Source organism: Thunnus thynnus, chromosome 16 (assembly GCF_963924715.1).
Source record: "Thunnus thynnus chromosome 16, fThuThy2.1, whole genome shotgun sequence".
In the NCBI taxonomy this organism is placed as follows: Eukaryota; Metazoa; Chordata; class Actinopteri; order Scombriformes; family Scombridae; genus Thunnus; species Thunnus thynnus.
Window position 1 is genome coordinate 8,928,662 of NC_089532.1, and position 25,362 is coordinate 8,954,023.

Consider the following 25,362-nt stretch of genomic DNA (forward strand, 5'->3'; position numbering starts at 1 on the left):
TATGCATGTTTGGTACTAACCCACAATGGTGATAACCCCAATAATTCAGCTTGAGAATTATATCATGAACTGAATGTAAGTACTTTACCTCTGCTGTAAGGCATGTAGGCTGGGCTCTTTGAAGCTCTGGTGGTCAGCTTTTTCTTCAATGTCCTCCACAGCTTTGAGCAGCTGTTCTTTCCGCTGTCTGAATGAAGTCCAAAGAGCCCCTAAGGCCTCTGCTTCACTCTGCTTAGTACCAAGCAAGTTCCTCACTGCATCCAGCTCAGCACTGAGTGAATCGGCCAGCATGCGGCATGACTTATGAGATCCCTCATCGGCACCAATATGGAGATGGCTTTTGCAGAGACTGCTGTCCAGATTGACGGCTAGAGTTTCAAGCTGGCTAATGTCTGGGACAATGGTGGCCAGCTCCTGTTGTAGCTCCTCTACTCTTCCACGATCCCAGCTCCCAGCACTCTCCACAGTCTGTCTAAGACCTCGCAACACCCCTCCTGCCACATTGTGGGTCTGCAGAAAAGCCTCAAGCCTTTCCAGGCACTCTAACTGGAGCTCAACTATATGCTGGGCCTCCAGGTAGGGCTGGAGACAGCTGTCTGCTCTGCTTCGTAGGAGCTGTGCATCACCAGGCTCACAGAACTGACAGAGCTTCGCTGTCTGCTGCTCCAAGCTTTGTCTGACACTGGACTGCTTCTGTAAGGCTGCCTGGGTCTCCTGTCAAAGGCCGATGGAGGATTAGTTGTTGCTCATCTGTCTATTGACTATAAGTGGGCCTGGGACTGGACAATAGCAGTACATGCACTAAACAGATGAGCAATAACTATTCTTACCTTTACTTTTGTGGTGGCAGGCTGCAAGTTGCTGATGTTGACTTGAGAGGCTGAGTGTAGATTTGAAAGCATGGTCTCACTCCACTGGGAGAACTTCAGCATGGCCTGGTCAAACTGCTCCACCAGGGAGAGGTGGCTCTGAAGATCCTGGATTCTGGGTGACAAAATAGCAGTATAGGGAGTTAAATCAGTCATGCTTGAGCTAATTTATGAATACTTTTTAGCATTTTAATAAATGCAGGGTAAAGTTTGCCATGTCATATTGGACAAGATATATTCTCCAGGAAGTCACTGTGCCTAGCCAACAAATTATTACAGCACATAACCCCTGTAAAACCACAAACTAGCACTTGTACACTTCTTGTCCACTTCTTGTACAAATTAAACAAATATTACTTATGGGGTTGCACTGGTGGCCGACCATAAACCGCAACATCCCCAGTTTGCATCTGGCCAGGGTTGCCTGTCATTCCCCATCTCTCTCTCCCCTAAATTCCTGTCATCTCGCCACTGTTGGGTATCTAATACAGGCGTAACAATACTAAAAATGAGACATGTTAATTAGTAAGCTTTAAAGGTGCTGATAGGCAGATTTTGTTAGCTTTGGACAGAGCTAGGCTAGCTGTTTCCCCCTTTTTCTAGTCTTTATGCTAAGCACAGTTAGCAGTCTCCTGGCTGTAGCCTCATATTTACTGGACAGATAAGAGAGTAGTATTAATCCTCTCATCTAACTCTTGGCAAGAAAACAATAAATATATTTCCTGCAATCTCAGACTATTTCTTTAATAACCAGCTTCAGGACACCTGCCAATATTAGGTTTTATGAAGTAGGTATAATCAAAGACAGCCTGACTATGCTGAACTTGATTCATCAGACAGGTCATTGGACCATTAATGAAAACTACAATGGTGTTATTTTCATTTAGACTCTATTACCTTTGAGGAAGGACTTCATTTTGAGCATGCAATCTCCTCTGCAGGGTCTCCAGCTCATCTTTCAGCTGCTTCACTGTGTCTTCTGGAGCAGTAGGATACAATGATGTCCCCAGTGACACCAACTCAACATGAGAGAGTTCAAGGGACTTGACCTCTGAGTGCAAGGCCTGCAAGAAAACATACTTTTCTTTAACGACTGTTTAACATTACAGTCCTGTAATGTTTTAATTATTGTATGAATGAATGTGCACTATGTATTCATCATGTTGAGGGGACAAACAGTAAGAGTCCACAAGGGACCAATTATTTATAATCATTTATTTATATGTGTGTGTGTGTGTGTGTGTGTGTGCACTTCTATCTTTGTGAGGACTCACTGGAGATTTAGATCTTCAGAGTGAGGATACTTCAGTATAGTGAGGACACTTCAGCCAATTCTCACCTTTTCAAAGGACTAATTGAGGGTTAAGAGTTGGTTTAATGGCTACTCTTAGGGACTGGGGGATGTGAAAGTAAAAACGTGTGTGTGTATGTTTCATAGAAAGTTGAAAAGGTTCAGGACAGCAACTTTATTTCTTCAGAAAATAATATTGTGCCACTATGTTTCAAAGAACTATATTTGTGTGTATGTATTGTACCTGCAAATCCTGTATCTCACTGCGGAGCTTGGCTTTATCAGCTGACAGACACTGACTTTCCGGTTTGGATGCAGATTCACTCCTCTCCAAGCATGAAACAAAGTTTGAACGCTGTTTCTCATACCTGAAATTTCAGTTAAGTCTAGGTTAAGCCAGCGTTCAAATTTATTGAATTGCTTTTATATAGCTATTAAAATCCAACATATGTTAAATTTACTGTATGTACAACAGCTCTTACTTTTGCCAAAGAGAAAGTAGGGTCTCCAAAGTGCTCTGTTTGTCCTTTGCCTCCTGTACGTTTTGCTCATAGCTGGTGTTAAGCTGTGTCACAGTCCTCTCTGCTTGCTCTTTGTCACTAAGCCTTCGAGCACCAGCAGACAGGGACAGCAAGGTTCCCTTCAGCCTTTCCAGACACTGACAGACATCCTGGGGAGCAATAACAGAAGACAGTGACCCACATAGCATTACCAAAGCGCTGGAAGACTGACAGAAAGGAACAAGTGGCACTGTGTTGAGCTTTGCAGTTCTCTTCCAGATATTGCTGGTGTGTACCTTTTTTAATCAAAGAAGCAAAGAATATTAAAATAATTGTTTAATTAGAAGTATAGTGTTTTTTTTTATTAAAATAAGAGAGTAAAAACAATCAAATACCATGTGGTTTTGAAGAGCTTTGTAGGTCTCTGATGAGGAGGTGCAGGATTTGATAGGATTCTCCAGTTTTGTATGTAGCTCACTGAGAGATGCTTCCACCTAGAAAATAAAGATCAAAACTAACTGTATGCCCATATTTTCCATCAATGTTATTCTGTATGTTGTCATGATATTAAAAAAACTATCAATCAGCCTATTTATTGTACCTCCTCCAGGCTCGTTTTGAACTTCTGCTGGTGAGAAGAGCTTTCCTCCAGCTGTCCGTCAAGCTGCTGTACGCTCTCCTTCAGCTCTTCCCAGTACCGGCCGATTTGGGTCAGACGTGCCTTGATACGAGCTGCCTCCCCTGAAGATACAAACTGGGCCAGTGCCTGGGAGTCTGCCTCCAGTTGAGAAAGAACCTCAGCACGCTCTTGAAGCTCTGCACCAACAGCCTGCACATGCAGACAAGGTTGAAAAGTAATGAAACAAGCAAAACTTAATTATAACTTAATAAAATCCATTAATTTGCATTGAAGAAAGATGGTTGATACATGAATCAAAAATAGAAACAGTGTGTTGATGTCACCTTAAAGAAGGCTGGTAGTGTTGCTCTCTGATACTATTTTGGTTTGTGGTTGATCGCTACAATACTCTTATAGTTACAGGATGTGGTGTTAAAGGGTTGTAGCTGTATAATGCACAGTACCTTCACTGTGTTGATCTGTTGCTCAAGAGGCAAAGTAGAACTCTTCAGGACATCCAGTTGCTTTTCCTTGTCAGATATCCACAAGGAAAAGGCTTCAAATCCAGCTCCAAACCGATCCCATTGGATTTTCATTTCTTCAAGAGTCTTAACACTGGAACACAAGAGTAGATATCATAAATGAGCTGTGCAAAAGCTGCAAATACACAAGATATTCTCAAGAGACTTTCACATACACCTGAGTTACTATGTACATTTTGACTGTGTTGTAATCCCTTTTGTGGCAAATTCCACTCATCTGGTACAGTATCATGGTGGGTTTAACTATCAAGTCTTTGCAAAAACTGTGAAAACGTAATAAAATCCACAATCTTACTCTTTTTTGAGTCCAGACTCTACTTTGTCCACTTGCTCGCTGAGGGAGCGAGCTTGTTGTAAGAGCAGATTCTTGTTTTTTGGACCAAGTTGGATCTCTGTCGCTCTCTTCAGCAAGGTGTTCATATGCGAGGCTTCTGCTTCACACTGCTTCAGCAACACCTGTTCACAAAACAGAGAATATTGGTAGCTTTCTCTGTTTAGCTAATATACTTCCATTAGTGAACATGAATAAACCACAGGATATTTCTCCAGAAAGTAAACCCAAAGACAAAACTTTTCTTACTCTGGCCTGATCGAGTTCAACAGTCAGGCTCTCTGGACTGCTGAAGTTCAGGTCTCTCTCCATTGTTGAGCGCGCCTTGTTAACAAACTCATGCACTGCTTCCTGCTGGCTGTCAAACTCCTGCCAGGCTGCCAGTGTGACCTGGGAATGACAACGCACAAAGTAGTCTATACACAGTTGCACTTTATCTATAAAACAAAACACAGTTAATCTAAAAGTGGTAGAAGGCATTAATAATGTTCTGTCTTGTTGATATGGCCCTCCAGAATTATCATCTAATGGCAGAAATCCCTGATCACTGACACGTGACTGTACTGCCAAGGCAGCTCAAACCACATCATTATGTATGCTGATGATACCACCTATTTTGGCTGTAGCAGCAGGGGTGATGAGTCAGCATATAGTGTAGACAGAGCTATAGGAGAGTTAATACTCTGCAAGCACCTCATCCCTCTGGATATCAGTAGTTCTGTTATTAAAAGAGTCAGAAACATCAAGTGCACCTCCTTTTGCGTGGGCCCATTATGCGTCCTCTCTAGCACAGAAAACTCCAAATAAGTGTCCATTTCAAGACTACTGCCGCCTTCCTGTCTACATTTTATAAAAGCATCATCAAGAGGGTGATCAATGACTCAATGTATCACTATCTTCAAAAGAAACTGTAAAGCCTCCAGCAGAAAACATCAATCTCTGCCCTCTATTCAGGAAATTTTTTGCACAAATCCTGCATCTGAAAAAGCCTTTTGCATAAACAAGACTCCCTCTCCTCATTCCATAGTGAAGCTCTTTTCTATTCACAAAATTTTAGGTAAATCTGTCAAGGTTTCCTTTCCTTTATTAATTTATCTATCACAGACAACATATATTAATAAACATCCATATGATGTAAATGTGTCAGATTTAGTCAAAAGGCTAATTTTCAGTTTTCAACAGACATATACAAGTATTAACAGGCAACAACAGACAAGACTTATCACTAAACATCACAAAGGACTCCGAAACTATACAGCATATATTTAGAGCAGATGTTAATGCCATCCTGTGGTAACTAAACTGATGACATCATCGAGCCGAGATGTGTCAGGATTCAGCTCAGCAGCTGACAGTGATTTATCGACCGCATCGTCCATTCATTTCACAGTGATTCATCAAAACAGCACATTGCGGTATCGGGGAAAAAGAATAACCTTCTGAGTTTCAAGAAGTTGGGAAAAGTAAAGACAAACAGCTCAATCGGTCAACGTCAGCGTCTGTTAATAAATTTCCTGCGACCCTGTGTGTTCAGAACATTTTGCCAATATTTATACACAAACTGCAGCAAAATCATTTTAACCTTTTTGTTGCAAATTATTATTCTTCAGTAACAGTTGTGATTTACTGTGAAATGTTGCTCATTAACGATGTCCCAAAAGCTCCATGAATCACTGCCTTGTTAACATTGCTCACCTCGAGGCTTTGCTCCTGCGAATCCATATTCTGTTCCATTTTGCTGAGTGTGTTCTCTAAACTCTGCAGGTCCTGCTGCAGAGTATCTCCCAGACCCTCCTCAGCCTGGAGCTGCTGGCCTCTGGTGATCAACTGCTGGACATCCTTTCTCTTCAGCTTTTGGCGTTTCAAAAGTTGCTAGAAGAAGAAGGAAGACACAAAGTTTTAAGCAACAAAAGTTAACACTTATAAGTCATTTCTGCCTTCAAAACCAGCAAAAATCAAGAAGTCAATTCATTTTAATCCAGAACATTCATTTAATTCCCTGCATACCTGGTGAACAAGAAGTAATTGTTGGGCTTCTCGAACAGTTGGGCAGTCCAGTATTCTGGTGACCTCAGCCTGAGCCTCTTTCTGCCCCTGAACAAGATCATCCAAAGTAGTTTGTACTTCTCCCCTGAACTGCACACAGTCCCCAACAGCCAGCACCATCTTCTCAGCCTGGAAGATATAACAGATCAAATAAAGCATAAGAACAAACATGATGGATTGATAATGGGGTATGTATAGTCTATTCTTGCACATAGAAACATGGAAATGCTCTGATAATGCCCTAAGAATGTCTACTGATGTGTTACAGTTGATCACAGATTACTGTAATATTTTTGTATCTGTGTGTCCCTTAGATAAGTTTAAAATCTTAAAGCAGTATAATGTAGATTCCCAGGGGGCATATAACATCTGGATTGTATGTGGTGCCTTAATAAAACAAGCAAAAGCTTCACCTACCTCCATGAGGGAAGCAAGAAGACCCTTAAAATCAGTAGAGAGCTTGTTCAGTGCACTTCCTTGCCTCTGGGCATCGCTGTCTGCACAGATCTCGATCAGTACAGCCATACGGGCTTTCAGCCAGCCAAGATTCCCCTCCTGTAGCTCTGCATCATTTCTCAGCTCCTGCACACAACAACAGAGTGTGATACAGCCCATATGGTCAAAAGAGTCATCTGACATAAAACATTTTTACAGTCACATCTCCTCAATAATGGCATTAACAAGCTAGTAGCACATCACAGGTTGCATATTGTAGAAGAGGGACTATATGGGACTAACTTACCATGATGGTGGCTTTCACCTGGCTGTATTTTCTGGGGTCGTTGGCTCGGTTTCTCAGCAGCCTTAGTTGGCTCTCTTTAGATATAAGCCAGCAGGAGAGTTCAGCATACCTGTTTCACACCATAAAGGGAAAATTCCACTTCAAGCTCAAAAAGGTATCAGGAATATTTGAATGTGAGAGAAAAGGTTGACTTCTCGCACCCTGTCAGGCACATTGTTTCAGTCATGTACATTTGTCAGGCATCAAATTCACAATGTGAAACATTTTATACAAAAGCCCCAGACCTGAGACAATTACCATATCAATAACTGATAAAAAACTTCCTTAAAATGAGACAAACAATATATGTAAAAATCCACAGAAAACTAAAGTAACATCTGTATTTCATAGACCATGACCAAAACATTGTATTTCAAATAAACTCAGTGCATATAATGAGGGGAAATGCAATATTTTCTTCTGATTTAATTTTCCTAAGCATCTGTCTACCAGGTGGTCATTAGATAACACTCCGTTTTGGGAATAATTACATAAAAAATTATGCGGTATTAGTGCATAAATATAATCATCACATTAAAAAGATAGATCTCTTTGTTGAGGTTTGGCGGTTGAGAAGCTACCCCTCAAAATTTAATTATACATCAAGTCTACGTGGTCTATGTGGTGACCACAAGACCTGTGAATGGTCTGGTTCAGGCTCTTTCATGTTTACTGTTGTGTCTACTTTATGTGCAGTGTCCTAATCACAACTGTCAGTCTCTATCTCAAGTGAATTAAAAATTTAAACATGATTACTGTGGGTATGAAAGGCATGCTGCTGCCTGGAAATGCACAACACACTATTGTTGTAACAGTGCTTCAACAGTCAAAAGGTCAAATCCTGCACTGTTTTTTTTTTGCTGTATGTAGCTGTATGTTTGGTATAAGCAGGATTCATCAAAATAAGTAATTTTTTTAGATTACTGCACCTTGTGTTGTACTCCTTCCATTTATCTGGGTGCTGCATTAGCTTCTGATGGGTGTTCTCAATTTCTTCGCGGACCTCAGATAAGTCTTTTATGGCTGTGTCAAGGGTCTGCTGGGCAGGATCACCCTCAGGAAGTTTCTGACAAAGTTCCTCCATTAGTTGCAGCCTCTTCTCACAGATGGACTGGGGGCCCTTTTCCCTGAAGAAGGCCTTAAAGTAAGAGAACACAATTATTTAGTTGTGTTAGAAGTGCATGCCATGAACAAAGGGTATACTTTGTTTTACTCTTGTTATGAAAAGGAAAGTGTGCTAATGCTTTATATACAGTAAATAGGTGTGTGTAATTTCAATTTATTAGATCTAAAAGCTGCATTTTAACAAAATGCTGCTGAATGAGGACACAGTGCTACAGAGCGGTGAATTTGCACTGAATTATTTCACACAAAGTCAATCAATACATGACAAGTTCGATTGAGCTTACCCTCAATGCTATACTGAAAGCAAATTCCACCAACCTCAGTCATGTGGTCATTAATAAATGATTATTGGTTGATTGATTGAAACTCAGCCAGGCACTCAGCCACTCCGTGCTCACCCTGTGCTCCTTGATGAGCCTCTCGCTCCCCATGCTAGCCAGGTGGCGGTTCTCCCTGGTCAGCTCTGCCTGGCACTCCTGCAGCGACACCATCAGCTTGCTCCTCTCCACCTCTACTTTCAGGTGGAGGAGGTGAAAGGGGGCATCTGTTTGAATATCCTGGGAGAGGAGAAATACAGAAACTATCAGATCAGATTCAGAGAAATTTGTGTTTTAAGAAACGTTTTAGGGGTATACAAAGTTTATGAAAAAACATTACTGTAAAAACGACTATGTATGTGTGCATTATCATTAATCATTTCAATTGGTTTACACCTGCAATCATAATTATAGAGCTGCAGTCGAAATGGTGCATATATCAAAAAAGAGATTCTGATTTCTGGTTGCTTGATGTATTGATATTTAGCTGTCCAGTAAAAACCATGTATCTTGGTCATTTTAAATTCTTTTAGATAAACTTAAGGACTAATATTCTCCTACTTCTTATGCTAAATAAACAGTTTTAAACTCAATTGGATTATTTGATACATGGTTTTCACAGGAAAGCGATGATGTATTAATAATTAAAAAGACATCATGCAGTTGAGAGAAAAATACAAAATTAAATTTCTAGTCTAGTGCAGCTTTAACTTTCACTATTCATGTGACCAACCTTCCAGTGTTTGTGTAGTTTCCGGACTGTTTCCTGCAGTGACTGCTGCTCCTGCTCTGGCAAAATGTCTGTCAGCTCATCACAAGCTTTGAGGAATGTATTCAAGACCCGCTGGTCCAGCTGACCAAAGAACTCCTGCCAAAACATCACACATTTCACACTTTGTAACAGGGCAGATGATGTCTCATTTACATGCATCATACTGTATTTATACTCTGGTTTAATTATATATATCCTTCTGCATCTGTTCCACGCTGTGCTGAGACCGACAGTCATATTTAATTATTTTCAGTTTAGAGAAGTTCTGTACAGTTACGTTCAGTATGATACTGGCAACCTAGAAAATAGGCTAATACAGGCATATGTTTTGATTATGTAACCATACGGCTAGACGCACTGTACTGTGCAGAATGGGTTGTGTATGATACTTGAATCCTGCACAAAATATATTTTCTTACTGTGTGTTTTTTGAGCAGCTCCTCTGGGTTGCCTCTTTCTGTCAGACAGTGCTGTGCCATTTTAAGAACCTTCTCCAGCTCTACCCGTGACTCATCAAATCTCTTCATGAGGCTGCTGTTTGCCTCCACGTGCTTCCTCCACTCTGTAGATTCCCTAATCATGGTCTAAACAAACACACATAATTCTTTAAATGCAAAATTTGTTCGAATTGAACTCAAACTGAATAGAAGTGTAGTAGGAGGTTTACCTGTGAGGAGGCCTGGAGGTCTGCAACTCTTTTCTGCAGAAGACCCATGTCCATGTGCTGGAGAGTTTTACTGCTGTTCATTATTTTCTGGATGGTCTGGTGATTTCTCTCTATCACTGTCAGACACTTCTTACAGCTATGTGTGAAGGTCGCCAGCTCCTGCAGTATTCAATGTCAAGCAGTGTGTTAGCCATTTATTCATATGCTAAATATTATAGTCAAAAATTTTGATTTATATATCTATCTAAAAGTGATTCAATAAAACCGTTACAGTACCATATTGAAACACTATTATTATTCACCTGGCACTTCTGTTTAAAGTCTACAGGTCCCTCTGAGTCGGTAGTACTGGTGATATGACTGGCCTTCTCCAGAGCCTGATAAAAGCCTGTGATGTTCTTCTCCATTTCTTCAAGTTGAGGTAAAAGGGACTGAGACTCCCTCAGCAGAGGCAAACATCGTTCCCTTACCTGATTGGAGGAAAGCATGTTGATTAAACTGAATCACAGGTAACTGATGTGTTATTTTGATCTACTCTAATATCAAATAACAATCACTTTGAGATAGAGCTTGACATTTAAGTTTAGCTGAGTGTATACATGTAAAAATAACATTTTTACTGCAGCTAATTCAAGCTTTTACATATTCTAAAAATCAATAATTTGCATATATCATTTGTAGATTATAAAAAGTGGCAGCTCTGTGTTTTCACAGCTAATTAGTACCAAAAAATAACTGAAAGACTAGTTTATTAAAGCTTTGGTTTACTGTTGGCTAACGTTAGGGTACAGTGTGGTTATTCTTTTTTTTTACTTTTATATGAAAACCCCCCCCCCCCACAACGATTGTGTCCACATCTTGCAACAGTGTGTTGTGCACACAAAAAGTATTTTTTTTAAATATTTTTATATTTTATTATATTTTATTATATATATTTTTAAATATTCTTATGTATATAAGTACTCAAGCTAAAATAATAAATACTGGCAGAAAATAATATAATATAAGTTATGAGCAAGTTCAATACAAATTGGGCATCAGTATCTACCTTAAAAAACTCTCCAACCAGTTAGCAATGAACACACACGTATAAACACACATGCACATATAAAAAAAAACAAAAAGAAAACAAGTGCATGGCATACTGTACAGTATATTGACATGGACACACCTTGCTCAGCTGCTCTTTGATTGAGACCATCACAGCCATCATCTGTGAAACTTCCTCCTGCGGGGTGTCTTTGGTCAACAGCTGAGCGGTACGGCTCGCTGCTTTACATGCTGCTTCCATTGCTGGCACTTTGTGCTTGATTTCCTACAGGAAGTTGAGATAAACAGTATAATGATTTTTCATCATAGAGAACAGAGTTGAAACATCTGTCTAACCTGAGGAAGAGGATGAGTGTATGGGCTGTTTACCTCGACATCTTGAACAAATGCTCTGACATTCAAGAAAGACACTTGGACAGGAGCCGTCATCTTCTCATTGGTTGCATCCATGAACATTTTCAAAGTGTTAATACCATCTTGGTAGTCTTGCCTCAACTTATCAACCTCATCTGCTCTTGCATACTGCCAATGAAACAGAGGAAGACAGTAAACTGAACATTTTTATCTTTCTTTGAAAAACTTGAGCTGTTGGGATGAAAGCTATCATTATATATTTATTGTGGTACATTTGTTGTTCAAAGGTGCAATTCATTTACATGTTTGACTTTGACAAATAGTTCCCTCCATCTCCCGTTCAGAAGAAGAAGCTGCTGCTTCAGATCTCGTGAGACGGTATCATCACAGGTCTCAATGAGGAAGTTCCCAGCATCGTTCATGTCCATGTGCTGCTGGATCCAGTGAGAAAGGTTTCTGAAAAAGTCCTAAAACAAGACAGAAAAACAAAGACCTTATAGGTTTCAGAGTCACGTATGGTCTGCGTACATGGTAGAAACATTCAACATAACATTTAGCGGCACTAATAAAAGCTGTACATGACAAATACTATTTATAATCACGTGACTGTACTTACACGTTTGGCATTCTCTGACTGGTTGAGCATCTGCTCAGCGTCCTCCAGCCATGCCTGCAGTGCCGCCACTGTGCTACTGTACTTCTCCCAGTTAGAGATCACCTCCTCCAGCATACTGCGAACACTTCGCACCTCCAAAGCCAGGTTCTTCCACTGAGCCGTGGCATCACTGAGGAATTTACTCACCCCTTCTGCTTCATCAACTGAAAATAAAAATACGGAAACAGGTCAGTTTAGAGAAATCCAACTTGAGTATCGGCTGTATAAAAACAACAATTGATTATGTCCTCTGATTAGCCATTTGGTGGATCATATGTTAGGTCAAAAAGATCATGCTAAAATAGCATTCCAGCTAATGCAATTATCACAAATTTTTCATGCAAAATGTAATATTATAATTTTTTTACTTCTGGATGTTAAAAGAATGTTAGAAAAGAAAAGTGCAGCCCCAGAATGAAACAGTTCAAGAGACAAGCAAAGTTAGGGTTTTAATGATTGTCAGGCTGTTTTTGGACTTACCTTTGTTACAGGTCTTAGACCCTGTAACAGGAAATCGATAATATGACTGTTTACAATGAGCCCAAAAAATGTTTATATATATATATACATATACGTATATATAATTAATTAATTAATTAACAAAATAATAACAGAAAAGAAGCTTACTTGAACTGTCAGATTTTATATACACCTCTGCTGCTTGCTTGAGGGCTGTATAGATTATCTCATACTGCTCAAAGAACCTGTGGCCTTCAATGAAAGTCTGGAATGGAAAGGAAAAGATAAAATAAAATTGAAATAGTCTGCTAGGCACAGCATAATACTAATAATACTTCTGCAAAACTAATAATTTTAACTCACAAGGTAACTTTGCAACAGGAGTTCAACTGAGTCCCGTCGGCCGTATTTAATGATCCAGGACTTGAGCTTTGACTCAGCCAACACGAGAAACGCCATTAGTCGATATTTCATTTCACAGAATTCCAGTTTGATCAAGTGAGCATGTGATGATGTGGACACAAAATTGAACCTGCAAATTAAACACATTGATTAAACACAATAATCATTCCATTTTTGCTTTTTTTTTTTTAACAAGAGGCATAGAAAACCAAACATGGATGACTTTCTGATTAATAAAACATAGATAACACAGTACATAAAATTACTTAAGGAAAAAACTGTTTAAGGTCTTACCGTTCAGCCATGTCTTGGAGCTGTTCAGGCGGGACGGGGACTCCATTCACTGATCTGTCCCTGTGGATCTGCTGGAAGGTTTGCCTGTGCGATTCCAAGTTTTTTAATACCTCCTGCAAAATGTAAACCCAAAAAGATGTTGTATTGCATTTCCTTTTCTACTGCACCGGTATAAAATAACAGCACGATAGCATGGTGGATTATCAAAATCACACTGCAACTCAAAGGTCTGCTGTGTTACCTTATGCTGCTCTAGTTTTCTGTGAAGAACATTGGCAGTCTCGTCATGAGCATGTTGGATGGGAATGTCTTCCCTCAGAGCCATCTCTGCCCTGTGAAGCCAGGCTCCAATCACTCCCAGAGGACCAGGCAGGGACTTGTCCAGATGGATGTGCCAGTCCAGCAGCTGCAATTGACATCCATTAAAAAACCCCACTCTACCAAAGCAAGATCCCGCCATAGAGGAGGCTATGCTGATCAAAACATGACCACATGTTCACAAGCAGTCAGGCTACAAAAGAGTTTTATGCCAGTCTAGACAAGCTGTGGATGTCCAGAGGAGCGGACCGCCCAATGAACAAAACCTCCTCTGTTCCCATCTACTCCCCTCTGAACAAACTCTGATTCAAACGCCTGCACCCCACTGAACTTTCACTGGCACCGGGAGAGAGGAGCCCTGAGTTGTGTTTCCCTCGTTATGATCAGCACGATGATGCAATTTTCAAGCAAAGAAAAGCATAATGACAAATTAAATATATACATAAATATATATATTATTTATCCTAAGGTTGTGTTCACTTTAGTTTGATTATTTAACATAATTAATTCTCTTTTCTTTATGGCTTGGTAATATACACAATTCATGTTGTGCAGGTGTATGATACAGTCACAATTACCCTGGCAGACACACGGTCCCAGGCCTGCTTGACCAGAGCTTGGTCCACAGACAGCTTGCCGTCTCTGCTGACTGGCTGCAGCAGTGGATCTGTCTGCTTTTTCTTCATCTCATATTGTACACGGAAGTTCTTAAATGCCTGGAAAAGAATGGAATAAAATGGGAAACATGGTAAGGATTTGATCAATGTCTTTGTCAAAGCTATATAGGTTTGACAAGTTATATAAGTTATATAACAGTGTTCTGTTTCTTTTCAGGCCTGACTCACCTGATATTTGTCAGTGAGGTTTCCCTCTGCCCCCTGGGCTCTCAGCACATCTCTCTCCAGCTGGTCTAAAAACACCTTCAGCTCTCTCAGCATTTTCCGCTCCTCTCTCTGTCATAATTAGGAAACATTTTGCTTAGAGCCACAGGAACAAACTGATGTTAAATGCCAATATGTTGAGAAACTCACACCACACTGACATTCCAGAAACACCTCAACAAATAAGATTAGATATTAAAAAAAACACACAGTTAAGGACTAGAAAAAAGACTGAGCCTGTTAAGATTCCACACAAAGTCATCCTCTACTTTTTTGCAGATTAGTTTTAGAAGTTGTGGTAGAAGGAAAGGGGTATGAGTATCATCTTCCAACCTCAAACACTAAGTTTGTTAATTTAGTTGAACATACCTCAAGCATTTGCTCTATATCTTGGGGAGCAAACTATCCAGGAAAGCAGCAAGGCACACAGAGAGATGCAAACACACCACAAAATGCATTAGAATAGCAAGGGAAAAAAAATAAGCCAAACAGAGAGAGAGAGAGAGCGAGAAGTGGGAATACACTCCAAACAGAAAGCATGCAGCGCTATGACCTGAGCTCTCACCTGAAGTACTGGCACTGACAGTGCAAAAGTTGGAATTGAGCCAAGAAGCAGCTTAATGTGCACACAAAAAAAAATAAGTACATGGAAAAATTAAATGTGTGTGATGATGGAGACCAAAATATTGATGATTATATAACTGCTGTGTTCATGCTGTGATTACTTTGATTCATTAGAGCTTCATTTGATAAAAATATGAAGAGTTGCAGGCACAGGCATACACCAATTAAGCTCAGCAGCTGATATAGCATGTTTTTTTTATTAAGAATTCACTGTTACTATGATCTCTCTCTGCATATGGTCATTCTCTATGAATGATGATATACTGGGCGATGTTTGGGAGATGTGAATGGCAACAACATACACAGCTGAAAAATAATAACACATGGAGTTGAATATCAATTGTAATACTGTATTTAGTACTAAAACAATGATATTTACTCCAAAAATTGCCATATGTATCATTGCCTTGCATGGACATAATACACAGTATAGTATGGGTGTGAAACAAGGTACCTCATCCTGCTGTCCGTCAGTTTCAGAGTGGTGAGGGTTTGGGTAGTGCTTGAGGAACTGAGCCACATATGTCATGATGGATTTTTCATCTGGCTTGTCTACATCCACATCTACAAAGCAACACAAGCAATGTCGGATGCACTGGATGAAACTTTACACAGAAAATTAAACTGTAAAGACTTTCCACGCCTCCAAATGTCAGTATCGTGTTAGTATTTAAATGTCAACATGACTTAATACCTGAAGAAATAAAAGGCAGATATAACAGAGCCATTACATTTGGTATTAAGTCTATAAGACATAAAAAAAATGCATTTTGTGCCATCAAGAGGATAAATCTCCACGGGCCTGACAGCTAATTATACATATCTACTTTCATCTTCATCCTTGACCTGATGTTGCTAGAAATCACGGTCAAGTTCCTGTAAAAGCAGAGACATTTTGGGTGCAGCTCTTTGTGTAATAACGCACAATGACTCTGCTTTCTGAAGACGGGACTGCAGAGCCACTGCAGACTGCTTCACTTCCACAGACTAAAACTCTGAGCCACAAGAATCCCTAATCCTCTGGAGGGGTTCACTGATGTTTTTAATACACATTCTGTCAAAAACACTCAAAGGAATGGATGAAAAGAGTAATACTATTTACTTTTACAGACAAACTAGTAAATATATTTAGGACTGTATATTTGCTACTGTTATGCTTGGGAATTGTTGAATTATCCCGCATCTATTTAGTAACACATTCCTATTGCTCTCGGGTCCGAATAATAAGGAATCCTTAATGCATACAAGTAAGAAAAGTCAGCAGTACCTTCTGGATCCAGCAGACGAGGAATCCCCAGCTCATTTTCTGCAAGTGTAAAGGCCTCCTCTAAATTCTCCCTGTTGCTCCTCCTCCGCACCACCTCCATATCCACCAGGTCTGGCCTGATGGCGTGCACCACCGACTGGAATGCAACACCATTGCGCCAGCTGGGACCGAAGTCCTTCACCTCAATTCCATGAAACCTGAGAAACATAAGCATAAGCATTTTTGTTGTGCAAATTCTTATGTAAAACTAGTGTGAACACAGAAATCTTCAAAATATGGTGAATATAACAGTTGCCTTGCAGGCCCTCAACCTTATCTATATCTTATTCAGTATATAGAAATGTATCTAGACCCATATCCATAATCATATTGCAACACCGGGAGAAAAAAATCATTTGAAAGTGACATACTTGGCAGCCGTGCACTGCACCCATCTGAGCAAGGCCTTCTTGGCATTGCCCTGAAATTTGTTAACCACCTTCCTCTTCATGGGGGGGCTTCCTGCTTCAGAGCTGACTAAACTCTCCACAGATGAGTTGCTGTTAGACAGGGCCTGGAGGGCTGGTAGGTTGCTGGTTAATTCCTCAATCTAAATGAGAAACAAGAACAAAAGGAAAAAGAAGAGTTTGGAGTCTTCACTGTGACCATAGCAACATGGAGTGAAAATGGCAGCATTTCGTGAGACCTTTCTGAATCCCCTTTTTCTGGCATAATCCAACCTCCACACTGGATTAAAATGGTGACCCAAAAATATTTGGTGAGGGAGTTTGTGATGTGCAGGGTTTGCTCGTGGGGCAGCGACTGACCTTGGAGCGTGCACAGTTATTAAACTATGAGGATTTAGGGGAGTATTACCTGAAAGTAGAGGATAATGGTCCATATCAACCCAAGGACAATTGATGGTCGTCCATCTGCAATGTCCGTAGCGTGAATGTTAACAAGTTTGATCTGAAACAAAAGGCAAGCAGAGGATTATTCAGGGAAATAAGTCACATGAAGCTTGGAAGTGAGAATTTTCTGCATTGTCACACAGAGAAGCCCCTTGAGTTTCATACTATCCAAAAGTATATTGCAAGCTTTTTTTTTTTTTTTGCTCACAGTCATCAAAGTAAGGTCTTTGATGCAGCTAAGTATTATAATTATGGAGCATCTGTATAGCCAAACCAGGAAGGCAGAAACAGCCACAGTAAAAAGTGAACCAAAAAAAAGACAGGAAAATCGTGTTCAACTAGGGCATTAAAGGAAAAGCAGATGTACCACGGCACTGCAAACCTTGCATTGGAGAAGTGTCATAATTTGCCATGTTTATATCCAAGATGTCTACATTTTACCAGCTGAGAAATGCAGGTAGCCAGACACATCAGAAACCAGTGTTCTAGCCAAAATGCATGTCAGTAATAAAGCGTAATGACTATATAATAGAAACAGAATGGCTGTATCCAAGCATTGTGTCGTACACATCGTGCATCAAATGAAAAGAATGCATACAGTTTATGATCACACAGGGTGTTTAACGGCGACTGACCGGAGATCCTCGATACACAGACTGAAGGCACACATGATGGGAGAGAGATCACAACAATGTAAGTCTCAGTCCTCAGGGAACCCAGAGAAAAGTGGGACACAGGCTTCATAGAGCCAAAGGATTTAGAGATGGGTTATGTAATCGAGAAGTCCTGTTTCTAGCTGATGCTTCTCTGCAGAGCATGCTGTGCAGACAGAGGCACCTTGTGTACGCTAACAAATATCTGATACAGAGCATTTTCTCATGTGTTGTTAATCATGCCCCAGACTTCTTTAAGACATGCCATAATTTTTTATAGTATGATATTAACTCAAAAAGGTTTAACTGTTACGAGAATGCTTACCTTCCTGCCTTCGAGGAATTTGAGGGCAGTGCCGATGTTGGAAACCCAGTGAATCCTCTTCAGTTGGCGGCCTTGCTCAGAGGGCTAAATGAAGGACAGACAGTGAGAATCAAGCTAGCCAATCGATACAAAGCTGAGGATATCTTAATTCAACTATTTGCTGTTTTGAGACATGGCAAGAAATTAGCTGCAGATGGTAATTTTGTCTGCAGTACCAACCAAACACATTGACAGTTGAAAAACCATCATATTTGGCACTAGTTGCCTAGTAAAATAGGGAAAGGTGGCCTGTGAGTATTATCAAGGCTTTAAGAGAAACATTATAATTATTAGTTTTATTAAGATCTGTCTGAAATGTTTGGCTCATGTAAACCAGCAGAGCCGCACTCACAAAAGCAATACATGAAAGCATCAGGTGTTCTGAGTCATTTGCCAAGTAACGGCCTTACAGTCGACATGGCAGTTTGTATCAAGACAGGTCTGATTACTAAATACCTATCAGAGCCTGAGCCAGTGTGTGTGTGTGTGTGTGTGTGTGTGTGTGTGTGTGTCAGGAAGAGAGAGAGAGAGACAGAAACAGACGCTGGTGAGCCAACAGCTTCTCACAGTGGGGAAGCTCAGATCTAAATTATGATTTTGTAATTTCTGTGCAGTGACTCAACACTAAACGTGAACAACAACGTTTTATCCAAACTGGGGATTTCTTGGTTTTGTAAATGCATTTACAGTATGTACGGATCTGCTTCAATTTCATGTTGCCTAACAACAGAAGCTAGAATGGACACATAATCTTTAATTAGGTTTTGGTTGCAGCCTGATTCAATTGTGCTGTAATTGTATAAACATCAGAATAAATCGATCGATTCCAGTGAATTTTACTACAAGTTTTGTCAGACATTTGTTATGTTTTTCCTCCAATTAACTGGGATCAAACATCTGATGATTTCCTAAACAAAAACACACACAATAAATGTTAGGCAAGATATTAACTGCTTATCTGTGGAGGAAAAGCTTTAAAACCTGATTCAATTGTTTCAAAGACAAATCAACAAGACTAGTTCCAGACCATTGAATAGCCGCCCGCATCTCAAATGTGTTCAGCGACTGAATAAAGTGAAACAAAATGATAGTTCAGCCTGATTGTCAGGCTAATCACCAGCATGGCTCAAAGTTATTCAACTTTGACAGTTTTTAATCTTTTATAATAAACTACTGTAACTCAAAACAAATGCACTTGAATTTGCTTGCGGATTTCTTTTTTACATCGTTAAATAAATGGAATCATAAGGCATAATATAATGTAGAGAATCAACGAATAAAAGAACAAGTTGATTTGTTTTAATATGAAGGTGAAAATATGTGTCCTGATTTCCACATGCATTATTCCGAGCGCACATCACGCAGGAGGACTTTCACCTTGTAGTAAATCCACACTAAGAACCGAGAGTGTAAATCACTTTGCACAAAAGAGTGACTTAAGCATCTTAAAGGGGTATGAATCAGGCCCAACATATCTATGCAACTCATGTTAAAATCCTGTGCAAAATGATTCAGTAGCACTACTTACTAGTCTTTGGCCAGACAGCACTTCCAAAAGAGCCAAGAGCTTCACCCCATCTTTGATGTCCTCAAAAAGGTCGTTAACCTCTAGTGGTGGTTTATGCTGGAGGAGAGAAAACACAACTTTAACATGCAGAAAGTAAACATCATGAAAAATGACTGTGATTAGAGATTATTGAACCATTAGATCCAGTAGAACCAGTGATGTTTTTGTATTGTTGATTCTATAGTGTGGAAGGATATTGGTATTCTAACCCATTACCAGAGGAGAAACCAAATGCTGTTTGTGAGAAACAGGCTTGTTAGCAACAACTACAGAGCCTCCCTGCAGCTGAAAAGATGGTGCTTTTTCCTCAGCAGTGGCTTGATGCCCAGTCCTGAGGCGATGGTACTCATTTAACCCTAACTGGATACTGTGTCCTGATATCATATCGACACATTTACAGAGCTGTGTAATCCTCAAGATGAATGACAGTGTCGTAATCTATTGTATTACACAGGCAGCACAGTGTAGGGAAACTAAACAGATGTGCATTTTTTCAGCAGAATGAAGCTTTAATTAAAAGGAAAGCTCACCATGGGAATTCTTTATTTGGCACAGTATACAGGCCATTTCACAACTCAACATACTTCATAACAGGATGCAGTTGGCTGCCTATTTGGGGCAAAGCTGTGTGAAGAGGTCTGCCCTGTTAATCTGCACATGTACACTTTTCTTCTTTTCACAAAAGTGTTGTAGAGGTGTGTGATATGTTTAGTCTCTATTCAAATATTATTTAATTTTTTTTAAATGTCTTTGACCAATACTGGTTCAAAAACATGCACTGTTAAGTGATCAGACATCTGAAGACGTGACCTTTTGACTCTATTTTAATTGTAATGGTCATGTTTCAATCTTTTCTGCCACTTTATAGAGGAAACGATGAATCGATTAATTGAGTAAATCATCAGAAGATTAATCTATAATGAAAATAATAGTTAGTTGCAGCCCTAATTATATACTATTTTACTATAAGAACATATAACTAGTCTGTTTCTACTAGTCAGATTAAAACAAACAAAGTAATCGTTTACTTTTCAGTCATAAAAAGTAAATAATAGTTTGCTAATATTCCCAATCATACAAAAATAGTCTCTGTAGTTAAAAGAATCAACCTCACCCTGGAAAATCAATTTAAAGATCAACAGAGTCACATGAGTATAGTCCTAACAGTGGAAAAACTGTGAGAATCACTGGAAAGGTGATAAGTAATACACTATCAGAGGAAATGGACACAAAGCTGCGAAGGGAAAGCATGACAGCTGGAGGAAGTTTAAACTAGATAATACACACTTTCAACCACAAAAAGGATATTCCACTAAAACTAATATTCATCATTTTTTATCACAACCACATGACTTCCAGTAGAGCGTTTATTATCACTGCGAGAAGTCTTTAGCGCACTGACATGAAAAGTCACATCTACTGTAACGTTTCCAGTTAAATAAGCCAATAATCTCTGTCATACAGGAGCAGCTGCAATGTAAATATGACTGTGTGAAAGCTCTTTCATGATGTGGCTTTTTTTCTAGTAGCCCTATTAGTATGCACAGAGAGTGAGCCGGGCGCAGCACATGAATAATGAAGAATAGACCAACAGAGCGTTTCTACGTTGGCCCACCACATAACTGAGATTCTTCTAAAGTTTTAGAAGCCATGCTTTGAACTATTGTGGGCAGATTAGGCTCAACAAAAGACCCTTCTGAACCAAATCTCTTTGGTTCCAGCTCCAGATCTAACCCCTGTATCTGTGTCTGATTAGTTGTACACTCTGATGTGTCATCTGTGATTAGAGTCACATAAAGATTACACGTTACTTTTTCTGCATTTTGAACAATTTTCTGGGAAATGTTTTGGTCGATTTCTGTTTACTTATAGTTCTGTTTTTCACTTTAATGCATAATCTAATAAACGTTATGTTATTTTAGGGTCATAGTGTGTGATGTAATACAGCATGTGAGCATGTGTTATTTTTGTGCACTTAGTGCCTTCATGGACCTTAGAGACAGACGACTGCCTGCAGGGAATTGTCCTCACCCTCTTGCTCACCATCTGCACACTGCATCACTGTCCCTGCCAATCCACAAACACACACATACAAATACCTATACTCACACACACAGGTGGACGCACACAAACACCTAATACACCATACAAATACATACACACCACCCACCAGTTCCTGCATAATTCCATAAACCTCCCATATGTCCACACAAACACACTCCACTAGTTGTACAGAAAGCTCATCCGAGTATAAAGGCTCCTATGGAGATTCTTGAAAAATGAACTGCAAAGATGCCTCTGAGATGAGACGTGGAGTAATGAGCTCAAGTCATGTCTGTGTCGTCTTTCCGGCAAAGCAACAAGCAGCATGCCTCTGCCATGACCTTTTCAATAGTTCTCCTCTCGGGAAAACAGAACAGAAAAAATACAAGGTATAGCGTGTGTGCTCCTTCTCCAACATTAGATCCAGCAAACTGTTATTACAAACAAATTTTCTGACATCCGACATGATTTGAATGCTTAACAAACGAGGTAAATGATGTCATTATTTACAGTTAACTGGACAAACTCATTTATCCTGTGCAAGCGTCATTAGAAGAGGCCATTATTATTGCATGGCAAAGCTCGTCTTGCAGTCAGATCTCTCCACAGGCGTGACGGGTCAGTAGACTGAAATACCAGTGACCGAAGAGACGCGACAATCATGAGGAGCGATAAAAAATAACTATTCCCCCTGATGAAATATTAGCATAGCACAGCCTCCAACTTCATAGTGATGTAATTGCTTTGACAATTTGTGTCACATGTGCCTGATGGGCTTGTAAAGTCCTACAATATCCAAAGCCTGACGAGTGGTTTAAGATAGCTGTGTGTAGTGTAAGAAGCAGAGTGCAAGGATGGAAATTCACACTTACCTTCGCTAAATGAGAATTGATCCATTTTGTGAAGGTTCTCTTCTGCACCGCCTCTTGCTCATCTGAAAATTAAAGGCATACAGCACATTTTAATACAGGATGGATGCCACATGCTCTCCCTGTTGACTGTCATACAGTACTTGAAACAGAGCTTGTGATATTGACAGAGGACACACAATCAAACGGAGGAGAATGGATGTAATAAGACTTGATGATCAGCTGTAACAGATTTTTTTTTTTTGCGTAAAGAAGTGGCTGTGAATTGATTCTAGACATATGGATATGGTTGGGTTTATAGCTACCACAGAAGCATAAAATGCATGAAATATTAATCCAAAACTATAATCTTTGACAGTCTTTGTCAGTCACCTTTTACCAGCCTGAATCCAACTGTATCCGACCTCACACAGTCTGATATTAAAAAAAACTGCCACCGGGGTGTCAAGTAGCATTGCAGCATCCATGCAGCAAGCATGTTAAGAACTTCTGCAACGACTGGATGTGTGCAACGAGAACAGCACAAGCTTGCCGGAGCTGGTATAACAGATGCTCCTAACAAGTGCTCTCAAAAAGAAGTCTGTGGGGTGATTAGAGAATGAGTGGAGAGGAAATTTCTGCCAACATATCTCCTAAACCCCCCTCTGTGCTCAGTAATAACATGCGTGATTGTTTAGGTCACCCCCAGCCTCTTTTGTGGTCTATTAGTATATTCAGCCACGGTTCCTCATGCATTATGCAGCACCTATAACAAAACAACTGATTTCCTTGCTTTAGTGATTCTGTTGTCGTGATGGGGACCGATCTCTAACACCCTGTCACTTGTGCCGGTAGGCTAGTGCTGCACACTGCACGGAGTGGCCATTTTTAAACATCCACCCTTACAGATATAGACAGTAGTCACGTGTTTAAGGAAGCAATGCAAACTCCATACAGAGAGCAAAGACATCACGTTAACCCACAGGAAAATGCTTCATCACTGATGCACATGGGATGCCCACCGAAGCAGAGAACGCACACACAAACACACAAACAAACACACACAGATGCCACACACATACAGCTGTGTTTGTGCAGCATCATAACTAGTTCACAGAGCAGGGACCGTTAGCATATGTTATTTTTCCAGCTATATCCCAGATAATCTACGTAGCTCCACACAGATGAGAGATGATGGGTGCTGCTGCCCTACTTACCACGTAGATACTGAAAAAATCCAGTGACCAGATTTAACGAAGTCTTCCTGACAGATACATCCTTATAGTGAGCCATTCTACACCCCACTCTCCGGCTTTCTCCCTCTGCGTTTCATGAGTTCCAAGGTACATATATGTAGGTGCGATAATAAGATCCACAGTGGAAAAACTGGCACAAAAACACACAGCTGTCCTTTTCCCTATTTTTCCAGCAGGAAGCAAAGCAGATCTGGCTGCCTGGTTTCCCCGGTGAAAGCAAAAAAGCTGCTGGAGGCTGTGATGAATACGTCCCCTCCTCCCTCACACTCTCATACACAGACACACTGACACACACACACACACCCACACACACACACACCCACACACACACACACACACTCACACGCACAAAGCAGAGCAGAAACCACCTAACAGAAAGCTTGATCTACAATCCCATCCTTCCTTCTTCCTGTGTTTTTCCCATCCAGAGGAGCCATGCCTGTGTGGATGTGCACAGCCCCCGCTGCACTGCCTCGCTGTATCATCGTACCGTCTGAGGCTGGGGAGAGATCAGCTAGGAGCGAGGCTCCACCAATCAGCATGTGAGAAGAGGTGATGTCACAGCCTTGGCTGCATTATCCCGATTTAAGCTTGGGTTTTGTGTGTGTGTGTGTGTGCGCGTATGTGGGGGGTGTTTGTATATAAGATTGATCTAATCCTAATGAGAATGACTATTTTATAATAGCATTAAAATGTCCAAGACAATGATGACACAAATGTAAAAAAAAAAAAGAAAAAAAAAGAAAAATCACTTTCTGGCTATAACATTGAAAGTCCCAAAAGACTTATTGATTAAATAGACCAAAACCAAAATTAATAGACTGCTGCACAAAGCTCACCATGGTGCAACTAATCTTAATAATTCATGCTGAGGCTGGTGAATAACATCTACCACCTGCTCCCTTCTCAGCGTCAACGCTATTGTGACGGCAAAGCAGACACACCCACCCCGGGATTCCCGTTGCATGCTCAGTATCATGTCAAAGCCCTAAAGCCTATCACTTTCTTTCACTTTTTTGTAAAACCTCCTGTAAGACATAGCAGAACCACTTCAGCTCTGACCAGTCTGTTATTCTATTGGACTCCAGTCTTCTGAGTATAATAACATACAATAGTGAATAAGTATGGTACAAGATAGCTTATCATTTCCTACAGAAATATCCCTTTATTCTTTCAAGACCACCGGCATACTAAAAGCTTTTCTGATATGCTAAAAATAGGCCTGAGCTTGTGATTCTATTATTACTGCTCCATAGACTGCTGGTGGAACTGGCCCAGAAAAGCTATTTGAGTGAAAATGGATTTTTTTTTTTTATTCTGACATCAAAACAGCAAAAAGGTCAGAAGTAGCACCATTAAAACGATGTTGACAGCTGGACAAGCTGAGAACAAGGAGCTTTTAGACATACTACAATTAAGGTTCATAGTCATTTATGGCCAGATAAGGTTAGATACTTAACTGGTCTGTCAATAAAGACATTAAGCTAATAATTAATTGTAATTAAACCATTTTCATTTTTAGCCTTTTTTTTTCAACCCTTTAACACTCACACCCTAAGAGACACCATATTATTAAG

General features: G+C 40.1%; 1 protein-coding gene across 1 annotated transcript in view; it reads right to left on the reverse strand.

Moving 5' to 3' along the window:
- The window catches only part of syne1b (spectrin repeat containing, nuclear envelope 1b), an 86,895-nt gene that overhangs the window by 53,401 nt on the left and 8,132 nt on the right, over positions 1 to 25,362 (reverse strand). The window contains exons 3-41 of the mRNA XM_067614141.1: positions 22,554 to 22,615; positions 19,600 to 19,695; positions 18,033 to 18,116; positions 17,020 to 17,112; positions 16,575 to 16,753; positions 16,165 to 16,361; positions 15,352 to 15,461; positions 14,839 to 14,889; positions 14,238 to 14,345; positions 13,971 to 14,108; positions 13,316 to 13,480; positions 13,075 to 13,187; positions 12,742 to 12,910; positions 12,547 to 12,643; positions 12,400 to 12,420; positions 11,881 to 12,083; positions 11,567 to 11,731; positions 11,280 to 11,432; positions 11,032 to 11,175; positions 10,163 to 10,330; positions 9,861 to 10,019; positions 9,613 to 9,777; positions 9,155 to 9,289; positions 8,503 to 8,661; positions 7,909 to 8,117; positions 6,941 to 7,049; positions 6,616 to 6,780; positions 6,160 to 6,327; positions 5,848 to 6,024; positions 4,402 to 4,542; positions 4,117 to 4,277; positions 3,744 to 3,894; positions 3,262 to 3,489; positions 3,056 to 3,154; positions 2,643 to 2,830; positions 2,405 to 2,528; positions 1,767 to 1,933; positions 831 to 984; positions 89 to 714 (exon numbers count right to left, since the gene is read on the reverse strand). Of these exons, the coding sequence (XP_067470242.1) occupies positions 89 to 714; positions 831 to 984; positions 1,767 to 1,933; positions 2,405 to 2,528; positions 2,643 to 2,830; positions 3,056 to 3,154; positions 3,262 to 3,489; positions 3,744 to 3,894; positions 4,117 to 4,277; positions 4,402 to 4,542; positions 5,848 to 6,024; positions 6,160 to 6,327; positions 6,616 to 6,780; positions 6,941 to 7,049; positions 7,909 to 8,117; positions 8,503 to 8,661; positions 9,155 to 9,289; positions 9,613 to 9,777; positions 9,861 to 10,019; positions 10,163 to 10,330; positions 11,032 to 11,175; positions 11,280 to 11,432; positions 11,567 to 11,731; positions 11,881 to 12,083; positions 12,400 to 12,420; positions 12,547 to 12,643; positions 12,742 to 12,910; positions 13,075 to 13,187; positions 13,316 to 13,480; positions 13,971 to 14,108; positions 14,238 to 14,345; positions 14,839 to 14,889; positions 15,352 to 15,461; positions 16,165 to 16,361; positions 16,575 to 16,753; positions 17,020 to 17,112; positions 18,033 to 18,116; positions 19,600 to 19,695; positions 22,554 to 22,615 (6,001 nt within the window). The remainder of the gene's footprint in view (positions 1 to 88; positions 715 to 830; positions 985 to 1,766; positions 1,934 to 2,404; positions 2,529 to 2,642; positions 2,831 to 3,055; positions 3,155 to 3,261; positions 3,490 to 3,743; positions 3,895 to 4,116; positions 4,278 to 4,401; positions 4,543 to 5,847; positions 6,025 to 6,159; positions 6,328 to 6,615; positions 6,781 to 6,940; positions 7,050 to 7,908; positions 8,118 to 8,502; positions 8,662 to 9,154; positions 9,290 to 9,612; positions 9,778 to 9,860; positions 10,020 to 10,162; positions 10,331 to 11,031; positions 11,176 to 11,279; positions 11,433 to 11,566; positions 11,732 to 11,880; positions 12,084 to 12,399; positions 12,421 to 12,546; positions 12,644 to 12,741; positions 12,911 to 13,074; positions 13,188 to 13,315; positions 13,481 to 13,970; positions 14,109 to 14,237; positions 14,346 to 14,838; positions 14,890 to 15,351; positions 15,462 to 16,164; positions 16,362 to 16,574; positions 16,754 to 17,019; positions 17,113 to 18,032; positions 18,117 to 19,599; positions 19,696 to 22,553; positions 22,616 to 25,362) is intronic.